This window comes from Prunus dulcis, chromosome 5 (assembly GCF_902201215.1).
Source record: "Prunus dulcis chromosome 5, ALMONDv2, whole genome shotgun sequence".
Taxonomy (NCBI): domain Eukaryota; kingdom Viridiplantae; phylum Streptophyta; class Magnoliopsida; order Rosales; family Rosaceae; genus Prunus; species Prunus dulcis.
The window spans coordinates 4,506,625-4,522,667 of record NC_047654.1 but is presented as its reverse complement, the minus strand read 5'-3'; the positions used below and the strand labels follow the sequence as shown (position 1 = coordinate 4,522,667).

At 37.9% G+C, this 16,043-nt stretch overlaps 3 protein-coding genes, 1 long non-coding RNA gene and 4 other non-coding genes across 8 annotated transcripts; 3 read left to right on the top strand and 5 right to left on the bottom strand.

The window, feature by feature from the left end:
• The first annotated feature begins 747 nt into the window (after nucleotides 1–747).
• Nucleotides 748–6,669, top strand: LOC117629339 (type I inositol polyphosphate 5-phosphatase 2). Its single transcript, XM_034361898.1, has 11 exons — nucleotides 748–1,326; nucleotides 1,432–1,555; nucleotides 1,650–1,736; nucleotides 2,083–2,170; nucleotides 2,269–2,373; nucleotides 2,601–3,432; nucleotides 3,861–4,045; nucleotides 4,336–4,444; nucleotides 4,823–4,971; nucleotides 5,558–5,785; nucleotides 6,299–6,669. The coding sequence occupies exons 1-10, from the start codon at nucleotides 1,297–1,299 to the stop codon at nucleotides 5,769–5,771; spliced, it is 1,923 nt and encodes a 640-aa protein (XP_034217789.1). The 5' UTR covers nucleotides 748–1,296; the 3' UTR covers nucleotides 5,772–5,785; nucleotides 6,299–6,669.
• A 293-nt stretch (nucleotides 6,670–6,962) lies between these two features.
• LOC117629341 (peroxidase 20) lies at nucleotides 6,963–9,034 on the top strand. Its single transcript, XM_034361900.1, has 4 exons — nucleotides 6,963–7,609; nucleotides 7,850–8,041; nucleotides 8,182–8,347; nucleotides 8,458–9,034. Exons 1-4 carry the CDS (start codon nucleotides 7,382–7,384, stop codon nucleotides 8,886–8,888), a joined length of 1,017 nt encoding a protein of 338 aa, XP_034217791.1. The 5' UTR covers nucleotides 6,963–7,381; the 3' UTR covers nucleotides 8,889–9,034.
• A 652-nt stretch (nucleotides 9,035–9,686) lies between these two features.
• LOC117629340 (S-norcoclaurine synthase 1-like) lies at nucleotides 9,687–11,619 on the top strand. Its single transcript, XM_034361899.1, has 4 exons — nucleotides 9,687–9,955; nucleotides 10,105–10,352; nucleotides 10,656–10,980; nucleotides 11,171–11,619. Exons 1-4 carry the CDS (start codon nucleotides 9,698–9,700, stop codon nucleotides 11,414–11,416), a joined length of 1,077 nt encoding a protein of 358 aa, XP_034217790.1. The 5' UTR covers nucleotides 9,687–9,697; the 3' UTR covers nucleotides 11,417–11,619.
• On the bottom strand, nucleotides 10,982–13,721 carry LOC117629342. The gene is made up of 2 exons (XR_004586065.1): nucleotides 13,488–13,721; nucleotides 10,982–11,386 (listed from the first exon to the last, which is right to left on the bottom strand). It is a non-coding gene; the product is annotated as an uncharacterized LOC117629342 (long non-coding RNA).
• Nucleotides 12,484–12,576, bottom strand: LOC117629442. Its single transcript, XR_004586103.1, has one exon. It is a non-coding gene; the product is annotated as a small nucleolar RNA Z101 (small nucleolar RNA).
• On the bottom strand, nucleotides 12,701–12,778 carry LOC117629421. The gene has a single exon (XR_004586083.1). It is a non-coding gene; the product is annotated as a small nucleolar RNA snoR14 (small nucleolar RNA).
• Nucleotides 13,309–13,406, bottom strand: LOC117629443. The gene has a single exon (XR_004586104.1). It is a non-coding gene; the product is annotated as a small nucleolar RNA Z101 (small nucleolar RNA).
• LOC117629420 lies at nucleotides 13,477–13,559 on the bottom strand. The gene has a single exon (XR_004586082.1). It is a non-coding gene; the product is annotated as a small nucleolar RNA snoR14 (small nucleolar RNA).
• Nucleotides 13,722–16,043: the final 2,322 nt, after the last annotated feature.

Genomic DNA, 16,043 nt, shown 5'->3' with positions numbered 1-16,043 from the left:
GTGCGTCGAGGCCATCGAACTGTGGTCCCTTTAAATATGAATCAATAGGTCGTTTTTACATATCATATTATATACATTCTTTCTTGTTGCTTTTGCAGAAAAGTTGCAGAAATAAATAACCGATGTCGGCCGTCCTACGCTATATTTTTCTCAAGGGTATTTTCTCTTTTAAAAAAATAATAATTATATTTTCAATGAATCTAGACCACACACTCCGATAAAAATTATTCAACTTTGATTCACATAATCTAAGCGCTAACCATTAAGAATTGCTGTAAATATCATAAACTTGTTATACATTGTTTGCTATTATCTAATAAATTAAATTTTATAATCAATTAATTGTCTAATATAATATCAGAGCCTTAATTTACAGGAATTCCGAGATTCGAATCCTCATTTCCCCTTCTGCTCTACTGGTTTTCAAAGTTGGTTGGGCCTAATTTATTTTATAGTTGTGTAGTCGTAGTCAATGTTCTGTTTTGGTTGAGGCATCATGACCTGACTTCGGTTGGTTTCTATTTGGAGCAAAGATTTAGAGTGGTAAATAGCCCATCATAACTGCCCTCGCTGGAATTTGGCATTGAGGTGTGATGAGCGCCACCTGTTTGCTTAAATGTTTGATACCTTATTGGTGGAATTGAGTTTTCCTTAGGTGTATTAGCAGTTTGTTTAATTGAATTGTAATAAACTATTCTATCAGTTGCTTTTTGTAAAATGAGTTATTTAATCAATAAAAAATTTTATTTATTTATTTCTGGATGGATATTGGATTATTGATGTTTGTCTTTTACTGTTCTGTTTGCCTTGGTTATCTTAGCATTTAACTACCTGCAAATAAGAGCTGCAGTGGATATATCTGTTGGTCAAATGAGTTCAAGTCTGCTATCATGAAAGTGACATCAATTTTCTTGTGGAAATCTTTTTGGGAATTTATGATTTTTCAATACTATTTATGCTGTTGTTTTATGAACCAGAAAAATTATGATTTGAGTGGGAGGACCATTGAGTATTTTTCTTTTGCAAGTTGTGATTATGGATGTCTAAATGTGTCCTCACTCACCTTCTCTGTCCTAGCATGAAATTTCTTGTGCTGGGCATCAAAGAAGCTTATTTATATAGCCTACCTATTCTGGTGTTGCTTTGAAAAGCTTTTATTTATGTCTCCAAGAATGGTGGCACCAGGATTCAAAGTCTACCTGTTTTAAGCTGCTTCCATATTTAGAGCTTGTGCCTTCAAAGTCCAAGTATATAAGTACTCACTGTCTTCACTAGTAAATTTTTGAGCTCAACAGTATGAAAAGCAGAAGAGGAAAGCCCTCTGAGGTATGCTTTTTCTGTCAACCACTACTATGAATCTCAAGATTCAGCTCATGGTTTTCAGCACATGGTTTTCAGCTATTGATCTGCTCATGTTGCATTTTATTGCAGGCTTTCTGGCCTTCCCTTATGATGAAGAAATGGCTAAACATAAAGCCAAAGGAATATGATTTCAGTGCAGATGAGGTTGATACTGAAACTGAAACTGAAACTGAAACGGAAAGTGAAGATGACGGTATGGTTTCATGGTCTCAGCTTTGTACTCTTCAACATTATGTTTCTCGAGTATCCTGCGCTTAATCAAGTTTTCTGCAATTTTTGTCTTCCAGGTTACTCTCTCAAAGATGCAAGAAAGCACATGCGTGATGATCATGGCCTTAGAGAAAACCATTCTGATTTCCGAAGTCAACTTTCAGGCAATTCTTTTTTCACAGCTCATATCAGTAAATTCCGTTATGAGTATTTACTTGTTCCAAATTAAGCTCATCTTACCTATTTAATCTTGTAATTCTTATCACTCAAATCATTTCTGGACCTTTAGCTTTGATGTCAAGTTTTGATATGAGAGAGTGAAAAAGCAAATGGTGAAATTTCTTGAATAGGAAACCATTTCTGGGCATCTTAATCACATAGCTGTTTCTGCTTCATGACTAAATCTAAAGAATACTTTAACATCTGTTTGATCATTCCCAGATATCTCGTAAGTGTTTATATCCATGTTCTCTATTAATATACATGATGTGTTTTTTTAATTTGCCTCAGATCTTCCATCTAAGGGCTACCAGTTAAAACACCGGAGAGGGAAATCAGAAACTGTACGTGCTCAGTACATAAACACAAAGGATGTGAGGTTTGGCTATTATTCTCCTACACTTTCAATGTTAGCCTAGAAGTAGTACCAGTATGGTTCTTACTCGAATGTACCTTGGGGCACATGGTTGTATGTAGGGTGACAGTAGGCAGTTGGAATGTTGGTGGAAGACTTCCGTATGAAGATCTTGATATTGACGATTGGCTTTGTACCGAAGAACCAGCAGATGTTTACATTCTTGGGTAAGTTACTCCTCCAGTTGTTGGTCCTATATCATTCTTTCTTCCTTGACATAATCCACCTCGGCACACTCTTCCAACGATTTGTTGCATACGGGATCTTTCCTCCCCTGCCTCAAAAACTGTTAGCCTGGTATATTCTGGTGGCAGGCGCTCACCCAGAAGTATTTAGCAACATCTTATCTAGTTTCCATTTCATTTTCATTTGATTGGTACTAATTATCGTTCAGTTTTCAAGAGGTTGTCCCTTTGAATGCTGGGAATGTACTGGGAGCAGAGGATAACAAATCAATACCAAAATGGGAGGCAATCATTCGAAAAACTCTGAACAAATCCTTGGAACCTGAAAGCAAACACATATGCTACAGTGCTCCACCTTCACCAGTACAAAGGACTTCTTCTGTTGCTGATGTACTTGCAGAAACTAATGCTCATCCGTTAGGTTTTCTGGGCAAGGAATATGTTGGAGCTACTAATGGTTGTGACTTGGAACATGGTCAATTGAATAAAGTACTCAGTATTGGGAGAAATTTGCAATGGAGGAGAATTTATGGCATCGATTGTGATAGTAGGCTAGATTGGCCTGAACTTTCTTTAGATGCAACCCCTCAAGTTGTCTTCACCAGTTCCAAATTGAGGCGGGTGCTGAGCAGTTCTGCAAGAATGAGCTTTAATACGTCGGATAATCCTTTAATATTCAGTCCTCAAATTTCACAAAAAGATGGTGGATTGAAAAGATCACACCATAGCTCTGGGAACCTGAGGAGATCAATCTCTGTGGAGCAGCAAGAGATGCCTCAAGTTTTTGACACTCTCTCTAATGTGTCTGACAGTTTTTTGGAAGGGGAAGATGATATCTTTGATGAATTACCAAATGAACAACTGAAAAATGAAGTTATCGACGATGGAGCGAAGTTACCTTCTACATATGTCCGAATTGTCAGCAAGCAAATGGTAGGGATATATATATCCGTCTGGGTGCGTAAGAAGTTGAGGAGACACATTAACAATCTGAAAGTATCTCCAGTTGGGGTTGGTCTAATGGGCTTCATGGGAAACAAGGTACTTCCTGTTTTTTTTTTTTTTTTTCATGCTTGAAGTGCATCATCTTATGTGGAAAAGATGTTGGTGTTCCCCAACCTTAAGAAAGTTAAGACAATATGAATTTGGAATTGAAAGGGTTTTTTTTTTTCTCAATCACAATCTACAATCTGGAGTAGGTTACATTGTATTGCATCAAGCTAATGTAGGGTGCTGTGTTTATTTCACGATGATAGTGAGCCATGTTCTATGAGTTCACATGTTTTGATTTCAAATGAAAAAAAAAACAGTGTCCCTCAACATACTGATGCATTAAAATGTGATCAACTGCAGGCTGGAGATTGCATTAATTGTAGAGGAGACAACATGTTATAATGTGCTGATCAATTGTTGAATGTTCTTGCCTTAATGCTATTGACCATCTTCGTAATTCATGGTTGTTCAAGCAGGGATCAGTTTCCGTTAGTATGTCCCTTTTCCAATCGCGAATGTGCTTTGTTTGTTCTCATCTGTCCTCTGGTCAGAAGGAGGGGGCTGATCTTAGGCGGAACTCAGATGTGTATGAAATTATACGACGTACCTGTTTCTCGTCTGTCTTTGATACAGATCAACCGCTGACAATTCCCTCTCATGAGTAAGCATACAGTTGACATTCTTTTTAATTATATGTGCTTAAGTTGGCTGCTTCATAAGACTATAAGCCATCTATTTTTATTTTTATTTTTGTCATCATCTATTTTTGTTATGACTTAATATTGTGGAGGACAGAGAGAAAAATAAATTATGTTTATCTGTAGACAATTTAAATAAGAAACGAACTGCCCAATTTGTCATTTTATGGTTGAACCTCTCTCTTCTTTTTCATATCTATAATATACCAATGTGAACTGTGATTTGATGTGATTGGGGTGCTTCTATGAACAGCCAGATTTTCTGGTTTGGGGATTTAAACTATCGTCTCAATATGGAAGACGCAGATGTAAGGAAGCTCATTGCTCTCAAACGGTGGGATGAACTTGTCAGCAATGATCAGGTGAGATCATCGAACTTTTTGCACAACCATTCCAATATATTTAATCTTTATCCTCAGTATGAAACTTTTATGACCCGAATTCACTTTACCGGGCAATGATACAGGAATTCTGCTTCCAAATCTCAATGATACCTTATGCAACTAAATATTGGATCTAACTTTGAGTCCAAGCTTATGGTCTTAAGTTGTTCACATTTGATTTTAATTCTTAGGGTTGCTGAAGACACTACTAAGTATAGACATTATTCATTCAAATATATATATATATATATATATATTTTTCCTGAAATCCTACAATGTTCTTCATGAATAGTTCAGGAAAAAGCATAAATATTTTGTAAACTGAACTGCCGTTTAATGCAATCACTCCATATGCAGCTAAACAAAGAACTCCGCAGTGGGCATGTATTCGAAGGATGGAAAGAGGGAGTGATAAACTTTCCACCTACCTATAAGTATGAGATAAACTCTGACAGATATTTTGGAGAGAACATAAAAGAAGGAGAGAAGAAGAGATCACCAGCATGGTAAGTACAACTTTTGTGGGACCAGATGATTGTAATTGTTACAACATCACTTTTTTCACCAAGCATAGAATAGTTCATTGCCCTTTTAGTTGCTTAGAAGAAAAGGAAACAGAAAAGTCATGAGCACTCAAGGTATTGATATTTTTATGATATTTCTACATTTTTTTAAAATTCTGATTGAATATTTCACCGATGCTTAGAAACTGTATTAAATATGGTTGTTCAAGCTTCTGTGGACTATGATTCCAATTTGTATTTCAGTGCAACTAGACAGTTGTCAAGAACTTGGACAGTATTAGTTAACTTTCTCATTTGTTGTAGAACATCAAAACTAGTCAATTTGAGTAGGTAACTTGAGAATGTTGAATTGACAGTGTATTTAATTTTAGAAACTGCGCCTTCACTCACGATTGTTTTTCCTTTTGTTGGGTAGGGGGGAATTCTATAAGAGATACCACACCATAGAATAATCTTCAGCTTCACGACTATTTGTACTTTTTCCAGTCAATATAGTGGTGAAGTTATTACCATGATTCAGTCAATTGATGAGTATTTCCTCTTTATGTACTTGGTATTCCTGTAATAGGTGTGATCGTATACTATGGCTAGGAAAAGGCATCAGACAACTTTCTTACGAGCGGGCAGAAATAAAGCTTTCAGATCATCGACCAGTTAGTTCAGTCTTCATGGTTGAAGTTGAAGTCCTAGATCATTGGAAGCTGCAACGAGCGCTCAATTGCACTAGTGTAGCCGTTCATCCTGAGATCTTCCTGGATGAAGATGAGGATTTAGACTATTAATTAGAAGAGATCAGGTAACAATCATGAGATTTTTTTCCTTCTGAAGAGTATTTGGAACTCTGTCAATATGAGCCTACTGCAATTTATAGTTATTATTTCTCTAAATAGCATAAGCAACACCTGAAATCATTTGTTGTAAACCTCTAAAGAAGCTCCCAGCTGTGTGGTACAAATCTAACTTTTAATTCAGTGGTTTTGGAAATGCTGTTAAATGAGCCTTTGCTTGTGTTACCTTTTCCTGTCACTCTACCTGACTGCATCATTAAACAACAATGAAATTGTCCAAGAGTTGTTATGAAAAAAAAAAAAATGTTATAAAAATTCATGCCATGTTCAAGTACTTCTTTACAGTGAGTTCCTGAGAAGAATTTGATATGAAGTTGTATTAGTTATTCTGTGTATGTGGCCTTCCTGTTTATACTTGCTGCTGCTATGTGGTAATTCGCCTATTGCTTCTTTTGCCCTTAAACAACATAATGATGTATTTGCATACCTATACTAACATGGACTGATTATCTTTTACACAGGAAATTGCAGGCCATGCTGACAAGTGTTGAACGCTGGTATCGTTTTTGACAGATGGGATTCAAGATGCTGCTCTCAAACACCATAACTGACATACCAGTATGGAAAACAGTAGCTAGGATAACAAGAAGTTTATATATATATTATACAACTCAAGGTATTAATAGTATATATCAAAGGGGAAAAAAATCATCTTTCTTTAACAGATCTTAAACTTAAGCAGTTGCGATTTTCGTTTGTATATTGGTTTCTTTGTCTGTGTATTATCTTTTTCTTCTCTCTCTTCTGTAGTTAGAACTTCTGGGTTGTGTCTGTGGGACAGGATAGGAATCATCTGAAAATTGAATAGAACATGAAAGTTGCCTTGTGTTTCTGACTTTGGATCTTGGCTTTGTACGGATGAAGTAAGTAAAAAAGAACTAGGAAAAATTAATGGTTTTCTGACTTGGAGAACAACAAAAAAGAACTAAAAAAAACGAAATGGATTTTCCAAAGTCAATGTATAGGAAATACAAAACACCCAAACACTGTACCAAATAATGCAGTCTACAAATGCACTATACACTATCTTGCTAAGTGACAGAATAAAGGGGGGGGGGGTTAGAAGTATTTTTGTTTAAATAGAGAGAGGGGTTTCGAACTTCTGCCGGGGGTGTAGAAGTGATACTCTCTACCACCGGAGCTAATATAAGCCCCAACAGAATCGGGCATATTCAATCCGGCACAAAATGGCTACTTTCTGGTTTTCAACCTGTACCATTTGCTAATAACGGGCTTAACCGTAATTTGTGGACCCATGAAATAGTCCCCATGCCCTTGAAACTAAGCAGTTAGCTTTTGAGATAATGAGAAGACAATTAGGTAAGAGTAGTTGCATCAACTTTCAACAAAATATCAAAAAGGAATGTGGTTATGCTAAGTTGGTTTGAAAACATGGAAGGCAACATTTTGAAGCAAAGTGCAGTAAAAACGTCACAGTAACGCCTATACAGATCAAACTAGTATAGATGGAGATGTTACTTCAACATTCCTGTCTCAGAAATTAATCCAATCAACACTATAAATCCACTATTTCATTTTCTACAATGGAGAACACAAGGAGGAGGATATTCTTGATAGTACTACTAACAATGGTTTTTCATGGCACTGGAACTTCTGTTGAGGATGATGGACCTCTATTTCTTGACTATTACAAAGAAAAGTGCCCTTTGGCAGAAGAGATTGTGAGGCGTAGTGTTGCAATTGCGGTGGCTAAAGATCCTCGAATGGCGGCTTCACTCCTTCGCTTGCATTTTCATGATTGTTTTGTTATGGTTGAGCCTCTCTCTCTCTCTCACCCTCTCCCCCTTCCGGACACGCGCACACACACAAACACACACGGAGCCAAATTTGTTGACTTTGGTTTTGCAAGTTTGTCTTCCCTTGTACCGGTCAGTGCATGCATACTGCAGGGGAGAGACAGAGCAATATCATAAATATGAAAGAACAAGAATCAATACTTTACTTCGATCTTCTTGTTTTGTTGTTAACAGTTTTTGTTTCTTTGGAGTTAGGGGTGCGATGCATCTGTTCTTTTGGACAGCTATGGAGGCATAGTCAGTGAAAAGCAAGCCGGCCCAAACCTAGATTCTTTACGAGGATTTGAGGTTGTCGATGAGATAAAGTATCACCTGGAAGAGGCTTGTCCAACAACAGTTTCATGTGCTGATATTCTAGCCTTGGCTGCTCGCGATGCTGTTGCATTGGTACATCTCTCTCTCGATGTTGTCCATAAGAGATGTGATCAGAAATAATATCCTCAGTAAATTTGATACATGTAGCATCACTCTCTCAAAAATTGTAAGTATTTTGTAACATTTTTCGTTTTTCTTCTGTTCGTGAAAAGAGAGGTGGACCAAGCTGGAATGTGTGGCTAGGCAGGAGAGACTCACTGGAAGCAAGCTTCAGTGGTGCCAACCAGTTCATCCCCGCTCCGAATTCCTCTCTAGAAACTCTCATTGCCAATTTCAAACAACAGGGCCTTGATGTAGGAGACTTGGTTGCCTTGTCAGGTAAGTTATTCAAGAATCAATATCATGTGAAAAATATGCCTTTTTTCTTTCTTTCTTTCTTCAATGAAATTACTATTAAATGATAGGACTTACAAAGGGTAGATCTGCAGGTAGCCACACAATGGGAAGGGCAAGATGTTTAAGTTTCAGACAGAGGGTGTATGATGTAAACTTCAGAGGAAAATACGAATTATACGATAAATACAAGAGATATACGACCTTTCGAAGAATGCTACGGTCCATATGCCCGAAATCAGGGAGGGACGATGAATTAGCACCACTTGATTTTCAGACACCAGCCAGATTTGACAACCATTACTACCTTAACATACTCCAAGGGAAAGGTTTACTGGGGTCTGATAATGTGTTGGTCACACAAGATCATGACGGGGAGATACTAAAGCAGGTGTGGGCTTATGCCTCGGATCAAAAGCTTTTCTTTGCTTCATTTGTAAAATCAGTGATCAAGATGGGAAATATCAATACATTGACTGGAAACCAAGGAGAGATCAGGAAGCATTGTAGGTTTGTCAATGCCTAGCCTAGGCAGTGCATGTATGATGTATGTATGGATATTGAACTCGAAGTTCATTTTATGGGTTTCTTATTATCTGCAATACATGCTTTAGAAATTACTGAAGCACTTTAAATAGACTTCACCCGATCTTCTAATATCTTCTAATGGTTAGTTGGTACTTCTCTTTTTTAGAGTTGAAAGATGTTATGAGTTCGAAGCGCTTTTCTCCTTGATGAAAAATAAAAACATAAAATATTTAAAAGATCAATGGTGAATCAATACGACATGACAATATTTAAATTATAAATATCATCAAAGTAATAGATGAAATACGACATGGCAATATGAAACCGCCACATGTGAGGACACTTTTGTCTCCCTGGAATATTTACAATCACCCAAAACAATCTTACTTATAGGGACTTTATTTTTTTAATAATGTTAGACTTGTAGGACTTGATTTCTTAACAATGTTGGTTTGGACTTGTATGTCCAAAAATGTAATTTGACCCTTTAATTTTTAGGTTAAAACTTAAAATAAAGAACAATTGCACTTTCAATAACAACAAAAAATGCCGGATGAGCAAATTTAAGAATTTACTCTTGTTTTTGTTTGGGAACATAATTAACAAGCTAAGCATCTTTGTTTCTTCGAAAGACAAGCTTTCCCTAAACAAATAATTAAGATCCAATGCCGTCCAAAAAGGGAAGATGCAAACAGATGCTTAGCACTCCACGTGGCATTGATTAGAGTTGTGTTCACCAAAGTACATATCTATATAGCAGAATGTCTATAATATATGGCAGAAAGAATTTCAATCCTCAGTGTGAGAATGGAGACTGAGTTACTCAGCAGAAAGGACCTGGGTGGTTCTCTCCCAGTTGAGAATGTTCAAGCTCTTGCTTCCAACAACTTGAAGGAAATTCCGCCCCGATACATCCGGCCTGAAATTGAACATGAGGAAGTTTCCATGGAGGACTCTCTTCAAATTCCGGTAGTTGATATGAGCAAGCTAATAGGGGATCCATTAGGCCATGGTGATGAATTGGCAAAGCTTCACTTGGCTTGTAAGGACTGGGGTTTCTTTCAGGTATTAGTTGCTGTCTTTTAAATATAAACGTATAGTTGAAAGTTTAAAAGCATTTACTCCTCCATCCGAGGTCCTGTGCCGGATATTATCCGCTATAAGATTTACATTAGTAGTTGGATGTCTTTATATGAATTGTGGTGTTGGTGCAGTTGATCAATCATGGGGTATCAGAAGAAGTGATTGAGAAAATCAAGAGTGACACAAAGGAGTTCTTCCGGCTGCCATTAGAAGAAAAGAAGGCTTATGCTCATCTGCCGAATCATATTGAAGGCTATGGCCAAGCCTTCGTTGTTTCTGAAGAGCAAAAACTTGACTGGGGGGACATGCTCTTCCTTTTCTCTCAACCAGTCTCCCTAAGAAATCTTACATTCTGGCCTACCCCTCCCACTTCTTTCAGGTACTTATGCAGCTATGATCAATATTCCAAAGCAAATCAAACATGCGATTAGCAATAACCACCTCTATAATTCTTTAAATTCCCATCAAGTTCTAAGCCTTGGGTTTTTCTTTCATTGTTTTATTTTTGTCATTCAATTTAGGTGTGGCAATTTTTGACATGACAACCCAACTCGAACCTAACATAGCCTAACACGAATATAAAACGACATGCTAACTTAAATAATTAACAAGAGTCGGAGAGCCATTTGCATTAGTCATGTCGCTAAATTGATGTACTAATTATTGGTCACGTTACTACCAGGGAGACCCTGGATAAGTACTCAGTGGAACTACAAGGAGTGACAAAGTACCTATGGAAGTTAATATGCGAGAACCTGGGGCTCAATTCAGAGAAGCTAGCAAGCATGTTTGAGGATGGAACTCAAGGTCTAAGAATGAATTATTATCCACCTTGTCCGCAGGCTAGCAGGGTTATGGGTCTCACTCCACACTCCGATGCTGTGGGTTTGACTCTACTAATTCAAGTTAATGATGTTCAAGGGTTACAAATCAAGAACAATGGCAAATGGGTACCTATAAAGCCAGTACCCGGTGCATTAATCGTCAACATCGGCGACATCATTGAGGTACCACAATGAATACTCAATAGCATATAAGATTGATAAACCACATTTTTGACCACATTGTATAGAAGTCATGCGCCTATGAACAATCAATATGATAATGCATACTCCATTTGGAACATAATACGGTCTAACAAATGTAGTCTCTCCAACAGTACTTGACGCTTTCCATCTAATCACTATATTGTTGCAGATATTGAGTAATGGAGAATATAAGAGCATTGAGCACAGGGCTGTGGTGAACACGGAAAGGGAACGGCTTTCAATTGCAGGATTTCACAGCCCAAATATGATGACCATGATTGGTCCTCTGCCAGATCTTGTCAAGGAGAAGGCAGCAAACTACAAGGCTATAAGCAATGAGGAGTACATTAGACTTGTTGTAACCAGCAAACTTGACGGCAAACACCTACTCGACCATATGAAATTGAAGCAGTGAGAAACTCAAGGCAACAACATTTACAAAAACATTCATCTGCTTATTTGTTTGTCCGAAATATTGACTTTCATGACTATTGAGCTCAAAATTTTAAACAAAGACAAGAACAAATAATTTGGAAAAAGGTGATGATACCAAATTGGATTTTGTACACCTTTCATATAAAATTAGAGGAATGCTAGCTACCTTCCCCTCTTATCTTATTCAATCTAGCCTACCCATTCTCATGCTGTGTATTACTTAAGCACTTAACACTGAAGTCTCCAACTCTTTCAAAACATAAATTTCAATCACCCTTACTTACCCTTATATGAGAGTTAGCTAAAGCATTCATTAAGGGTAAGCATGTCCGAAATAATATGTTTTGACAAAATTAAAGTTTTAGCTTAAGTATTTGCATGATACACAAGACTGCAGGCGAATGAGAAAGGTAAGAAGAATAAGATAGCAAGGGAAGGTACCTAACAATCCTCTTGCCACAATTTAGGATGGACAACAATGCCAAATTTTTACATTGAACGACCTCCCCCAATATGCCATTCACTATTTCAAATAATAGCATTGCCATTTGCTACGAAAAAAGTGAAAATAATGCATTTGAATGCACAAATGGCTTTGTTGGAATGCCCTAATAACCAACTGTTTTAGCTAAAATTTGGCAACAATTAAATGAACAATACCACAATACCGGCAACTTCTCGCCAAAATAATGATCTCTAACCTCACTCAATCCTTACTTCTGATGTCAACAATACAGGTAAGTAGATTTACAGTCCCTACTAGCCACAGAGTTATACATAAACCCCATTTCACAACATCTCCACAGACATATTGAACCACACTAAAAAAATGAAAATTCAGCGTATACTGGCTATTAAAGCACCCAAAGGGGTTGGTAGGATCAAGGTTAAGCACACCATTGTCTCAAACAAAATAGCCACCATTTTAAGACCACAATAAATAATGAAAAGTGATTTTGGTAATGAGAGTGGCAATAAAAAAGTAATTCAAATGGACAGAAACAATCTAGAAACACACAGATATGCCAATGTGAATATGGAAAAGAACAAGGGCATCAGTTCTCCAAGATGATAAAACATCAATGAATATTTCAGATGCAAATTACCCATTATATCAATGAGAATCATCAGCTGCCCAAAGCAAAGAAGCATTCCAACCATCCAATGGCAACAAGAATTTTTAGCACTAAATCCAATTCAGACAATGTGTGTGAGTAAATAAGTGAGATTATATGTGGGGAAAAGGAAGGAAGTTAGCTAGAAAACAATCAAACCCTGTCGGGATTCACAGTAACATTACACTGTTATCAGGGTACTGACATAAATGAATTCTTCTCCTTGCAATACACAATTTGAAGAGCATTTGGAGTGTAAAAATAGACCCTCTCGAAATTTGGACTACCATTGAAGATGCTCTTAGAGATGTTCTAAGAGCATCCCCAATGGAGTACAAATTTGAAGATGACCCATTTCTCATCTTCCAAAGAATTCTGTCCCACTCTAAGATATTCTTCAATGAAGATCACAATACAAAAGAAAAGAAAACATTTTTATTTTCTCTTCAACCCGAACCTCATTCAATCCCTCCTTCTGATGTTAAGAGTACGGGTAAATAGATTTGCAATCCCTACATGCCAAAGAGCTATACATCAAACCCATTACGCATATGCTCGGTATGAAAGCAACCAAAGGGGTCGGCAGGATCAAGGTTAAGCACACCATGGTCTCAAACAAAAATAGTAACCATTTAAGAGCAAATTAAACAATGAAAAATGGTTTTAGTACTGACAGAGGCAGCAAAAAAAGTAATTCAAATGGAAAGCAGCATTCTAGAAACCCACAAACATATGCCAAGGAGAAAATGGAAAAGAACAAGGGCATCAGTTCTCCAAGGTGATAGATAAAACATCAATGAATATTTCAGACGCAAATTACCCATTAATATCAATAAGAATCATCAGCTGCCCAAACAACAAAAGAAGCACTCCAATCATCCAACAAAAAGAATTTGACGCAATTCAGACAAACGTGTGAGTGAAAGCGATCAGAACCTGTCGGGATTCACAGTAACATCACACTGTTATCAGCGTACTGACATACATGAATTTCTTTCGTCACCTCGCTTTCGTTCATCTATCATTCCTAAAAATCCAAGTTAACAACAACAAAAACATGTCACCAAACCATGAAAATGAAAGATAAAGAAACAAGGCAGAGTGTGCGTGCTGAAGAGAAAACACAGAGATTTAGCGAGTGAGAGACTCGAGGGAGTGGACGAGGCTGAAACAGACAACTTATAGACACTGAGAGAGAGAGAGAGAGAGAGAGAGAGCCAAACCCTAGATTTACTTTTCCTTTGTGGGCTGAGATCAAGTGCCCCTGGCCCAGATCCTCGCTAGACCAGAGTAGCAATCAGCCCACAACATGACCGTGAGACCGTACACCAGCAAAGCTTCAGATGTTGGGTGTTAGTTTTCACATCCTCTTACGAAGCCCACTAGTTCGACTCATTGTTATTTAGTACAAGAGATTGTGGGAGGAAGTGGATGCCTAGGTGTTCCGAATTTTTGCTCACATAGATGGAAATAGAAGAACTCAACCAACGAACTATATCCCAAATGACAATTGTAAATTTACTAAAATGTAGGGTGGGCACCGTTTAGTTTGGTTCGAGATCTTAGATCTTAAACCAAATTGACCACACGAGTAACTAACCCAATAGAATCAGTTTAGGTCCGTTTAATTTAATGAGATTCTGAGTCTGAATTGATTCATTATAAGTTTTTATTCCACACCTATTTTTAAATTATTTTTTTTTATTGCTTTCAATCTTGAGATTAAAGCCAAATTTTGGTTTTTGAATTTGAAATACAAATTTTCTTATTACTTTTTCAACATAATCCTAGATCGACCAATAAGAGCGTGACATGTAAAATAAAAATTATAAATATTTTGTTTTATCAAAGAATATTCTTTTTCATGCATGCGTGCCAACTACTAAAATCCAAGCATATATTGATATTTTTCCACTTTAACCACCTAGATTTAAGACATATTTAAGACATATAGAAGACATCAATACAATTAGTAGTGGACGGACCACCTATATTTTAACTGTACAATAGTTGTATGTCTCCGAGGTAGAATTTACATATTATTGTTTGTATATAGCGAACGACTATCAAAACATTTAACAGTATTATGCACGGTACGAATGAGAAGGTGCTCACTAGTTACTACCCAAGCATATTCTTCTTAAATGAAGGTTTGAATAGAAAAATGAATTAAATCTATTTGCTTTTTAGCAATTAGTGTAAAAAGATAATATTTGTGTTAAAAGGTAATATAATAATTATAATAGTTTTATTAAAACTTGAGGAATGCTATTCACAATCGCTCTAAAGTGACTCTCAAGATACTTGCTGGACATGTGTACACGCGCTTCCAATGTATTCTCCTTTTTATTTTTTTTATTCTTCTATCTTTCTTTCTCTCAGTTGCCTCGTGCTCTCTCTTTTTCTTCTCTCTATCTCTCTCCCTCTCTTTCTTTTTTAATTTTCTTTCTCTTTCTTCTTCTACTTCTGTCTCTATCTCTTCCTCTTTCCTCTTCTCCTCCTGCTTCTTCTCCTTCTTAACTGTTTACACCATAATGAACCGAGCAGTCCCAGCCACAAAGCGACTAGCACCAAGGCAACCACGCCTTCTCCCATGCCGAAGGAAGACACACTTCCAAGGTTGAGCAGACCCAGCCACAAAGCGACTAGCACCAAGGCAACCATGCCTTCTCCCATGCCGAAGGAAGACACACTTCCGAGGTGCCAGACACCTGCCGAAGCTCTCAAATGCCAAACCTAATCTTCAGGACACGTGTCGCCACCACAACGGCTTGCACAAAGTCCCACATTGGAACTTTGTGCAAAGCTCCCACTTTCACTTCCCTATAAATAGGGAACAGTACCCAGGTAAAACGAGAGACCATTCCCCTACTTTCACTGTTACTCTGCCAGAATTACTACCCGTAACTGACTTAGGCATCGGAGAGCCTTCGGCCGGCACCACACCGGTGTCCGAAGCTTAACGGTTGCTTCTCCTCTTTTTACCTTCTGCAGGTCTTACCAATCCATTTCACCCAAGGGCTTCAGCCCTCTTCCCTGCTGAAGACCTAGTACCTCTAATCACTAAGTTGGACTCAAATAGTGGCCGAGCCATTTTGAGCATCAACAGTTTGGCGCCGTCTGTGGGAATTCGACACTTGAATCCCTTCTTTCTCTATCAGCCCAGCTGGCTCCTTCACCCCTCAGGCCCCGTCGCCTCTTCTTCACCCCACATTCCGCTATGCCGACCGAGGATAGCCGCGATACCCAGCACCAGACCCCCCGCGAGGGTACTTCCCGAAGGAAATCTCCGGGAGACGCCTCTCTCCAGGCAGAACTGGAGCGCCTCCGTGATAGTATGACTAAGATGTCGGAGAAGTACGAGCATCTTCATACCCGGAATGCTGAGCTAGAGCATGACTTTCGTGTTCTAAAGCGGAACCAGGAGAGGGCTCGTGCCCAGGATGCCCAACAAAACCTGACCCAGAACGTTGGGAATCCTCAGCCGAACCA

Coding starts and splice junctions, on each gene's coding strand:
- LOC117629339 (XM_034361898.1), top strand. CDS start 1,297: ATGAAAAGCAGAAGAGGAAAGCCCTCTGAG. Junction 1,327..1,431: donor GAAGAGGAAAGCCCTCTGAG/GTATGCTTTTTC, acceptor ATTTTATTGCAG/GCTTTCTGGCCTTCCCTTAT. Junction 4,046..4,335: donor CTGACAATTCCCTCTCATGA/GTAAGCATACAG, acceptor TTCTATGAACAG/CCAGATTTTCTGGTTTGGGG.
- LOC117629341 (XM_034361900.1), top strand. CDS start 7,382: ATGGAGAACACAAGGAGGAGGATATTCTTGATAGTACTACTAACAATG. Junction 8,042..8,181: donor CTCGCGATGCTGTTGCATTG/GTACATCTCTCT, acceptor GTTCGTGAAAAG/AGAGGTGGACCAAGCTGGAA. Junction 8,348..8,457: donor AGACTTGGTTGCCTTGTCAG/GTAAGTTATTCA, acceptor GTAGATCTGCAG/GTAGCCACACAATGGGAAGG.
- LOC117629340 (XM_034361899.1), top strand. CDS start 9,698: ATGGAGACTGAGTTACTCAGCAGAAAGGACCTGGGTGGTTCTCTCCCA. Junction 9,956..10,104: donor AGGACTGGGGTTTCTTTCAG/GTATTAGTTGCT, acceptor GTGTTGGTGCAG/TTGATCAATCATGGGGTATC. Junction 10,353..10,655: donor ACCCCTCCCACTTCTTTCAG/GTACTTATGCAG, acceptor CGTTACTACCAG/GGAGACCCTGGATAAGTACT.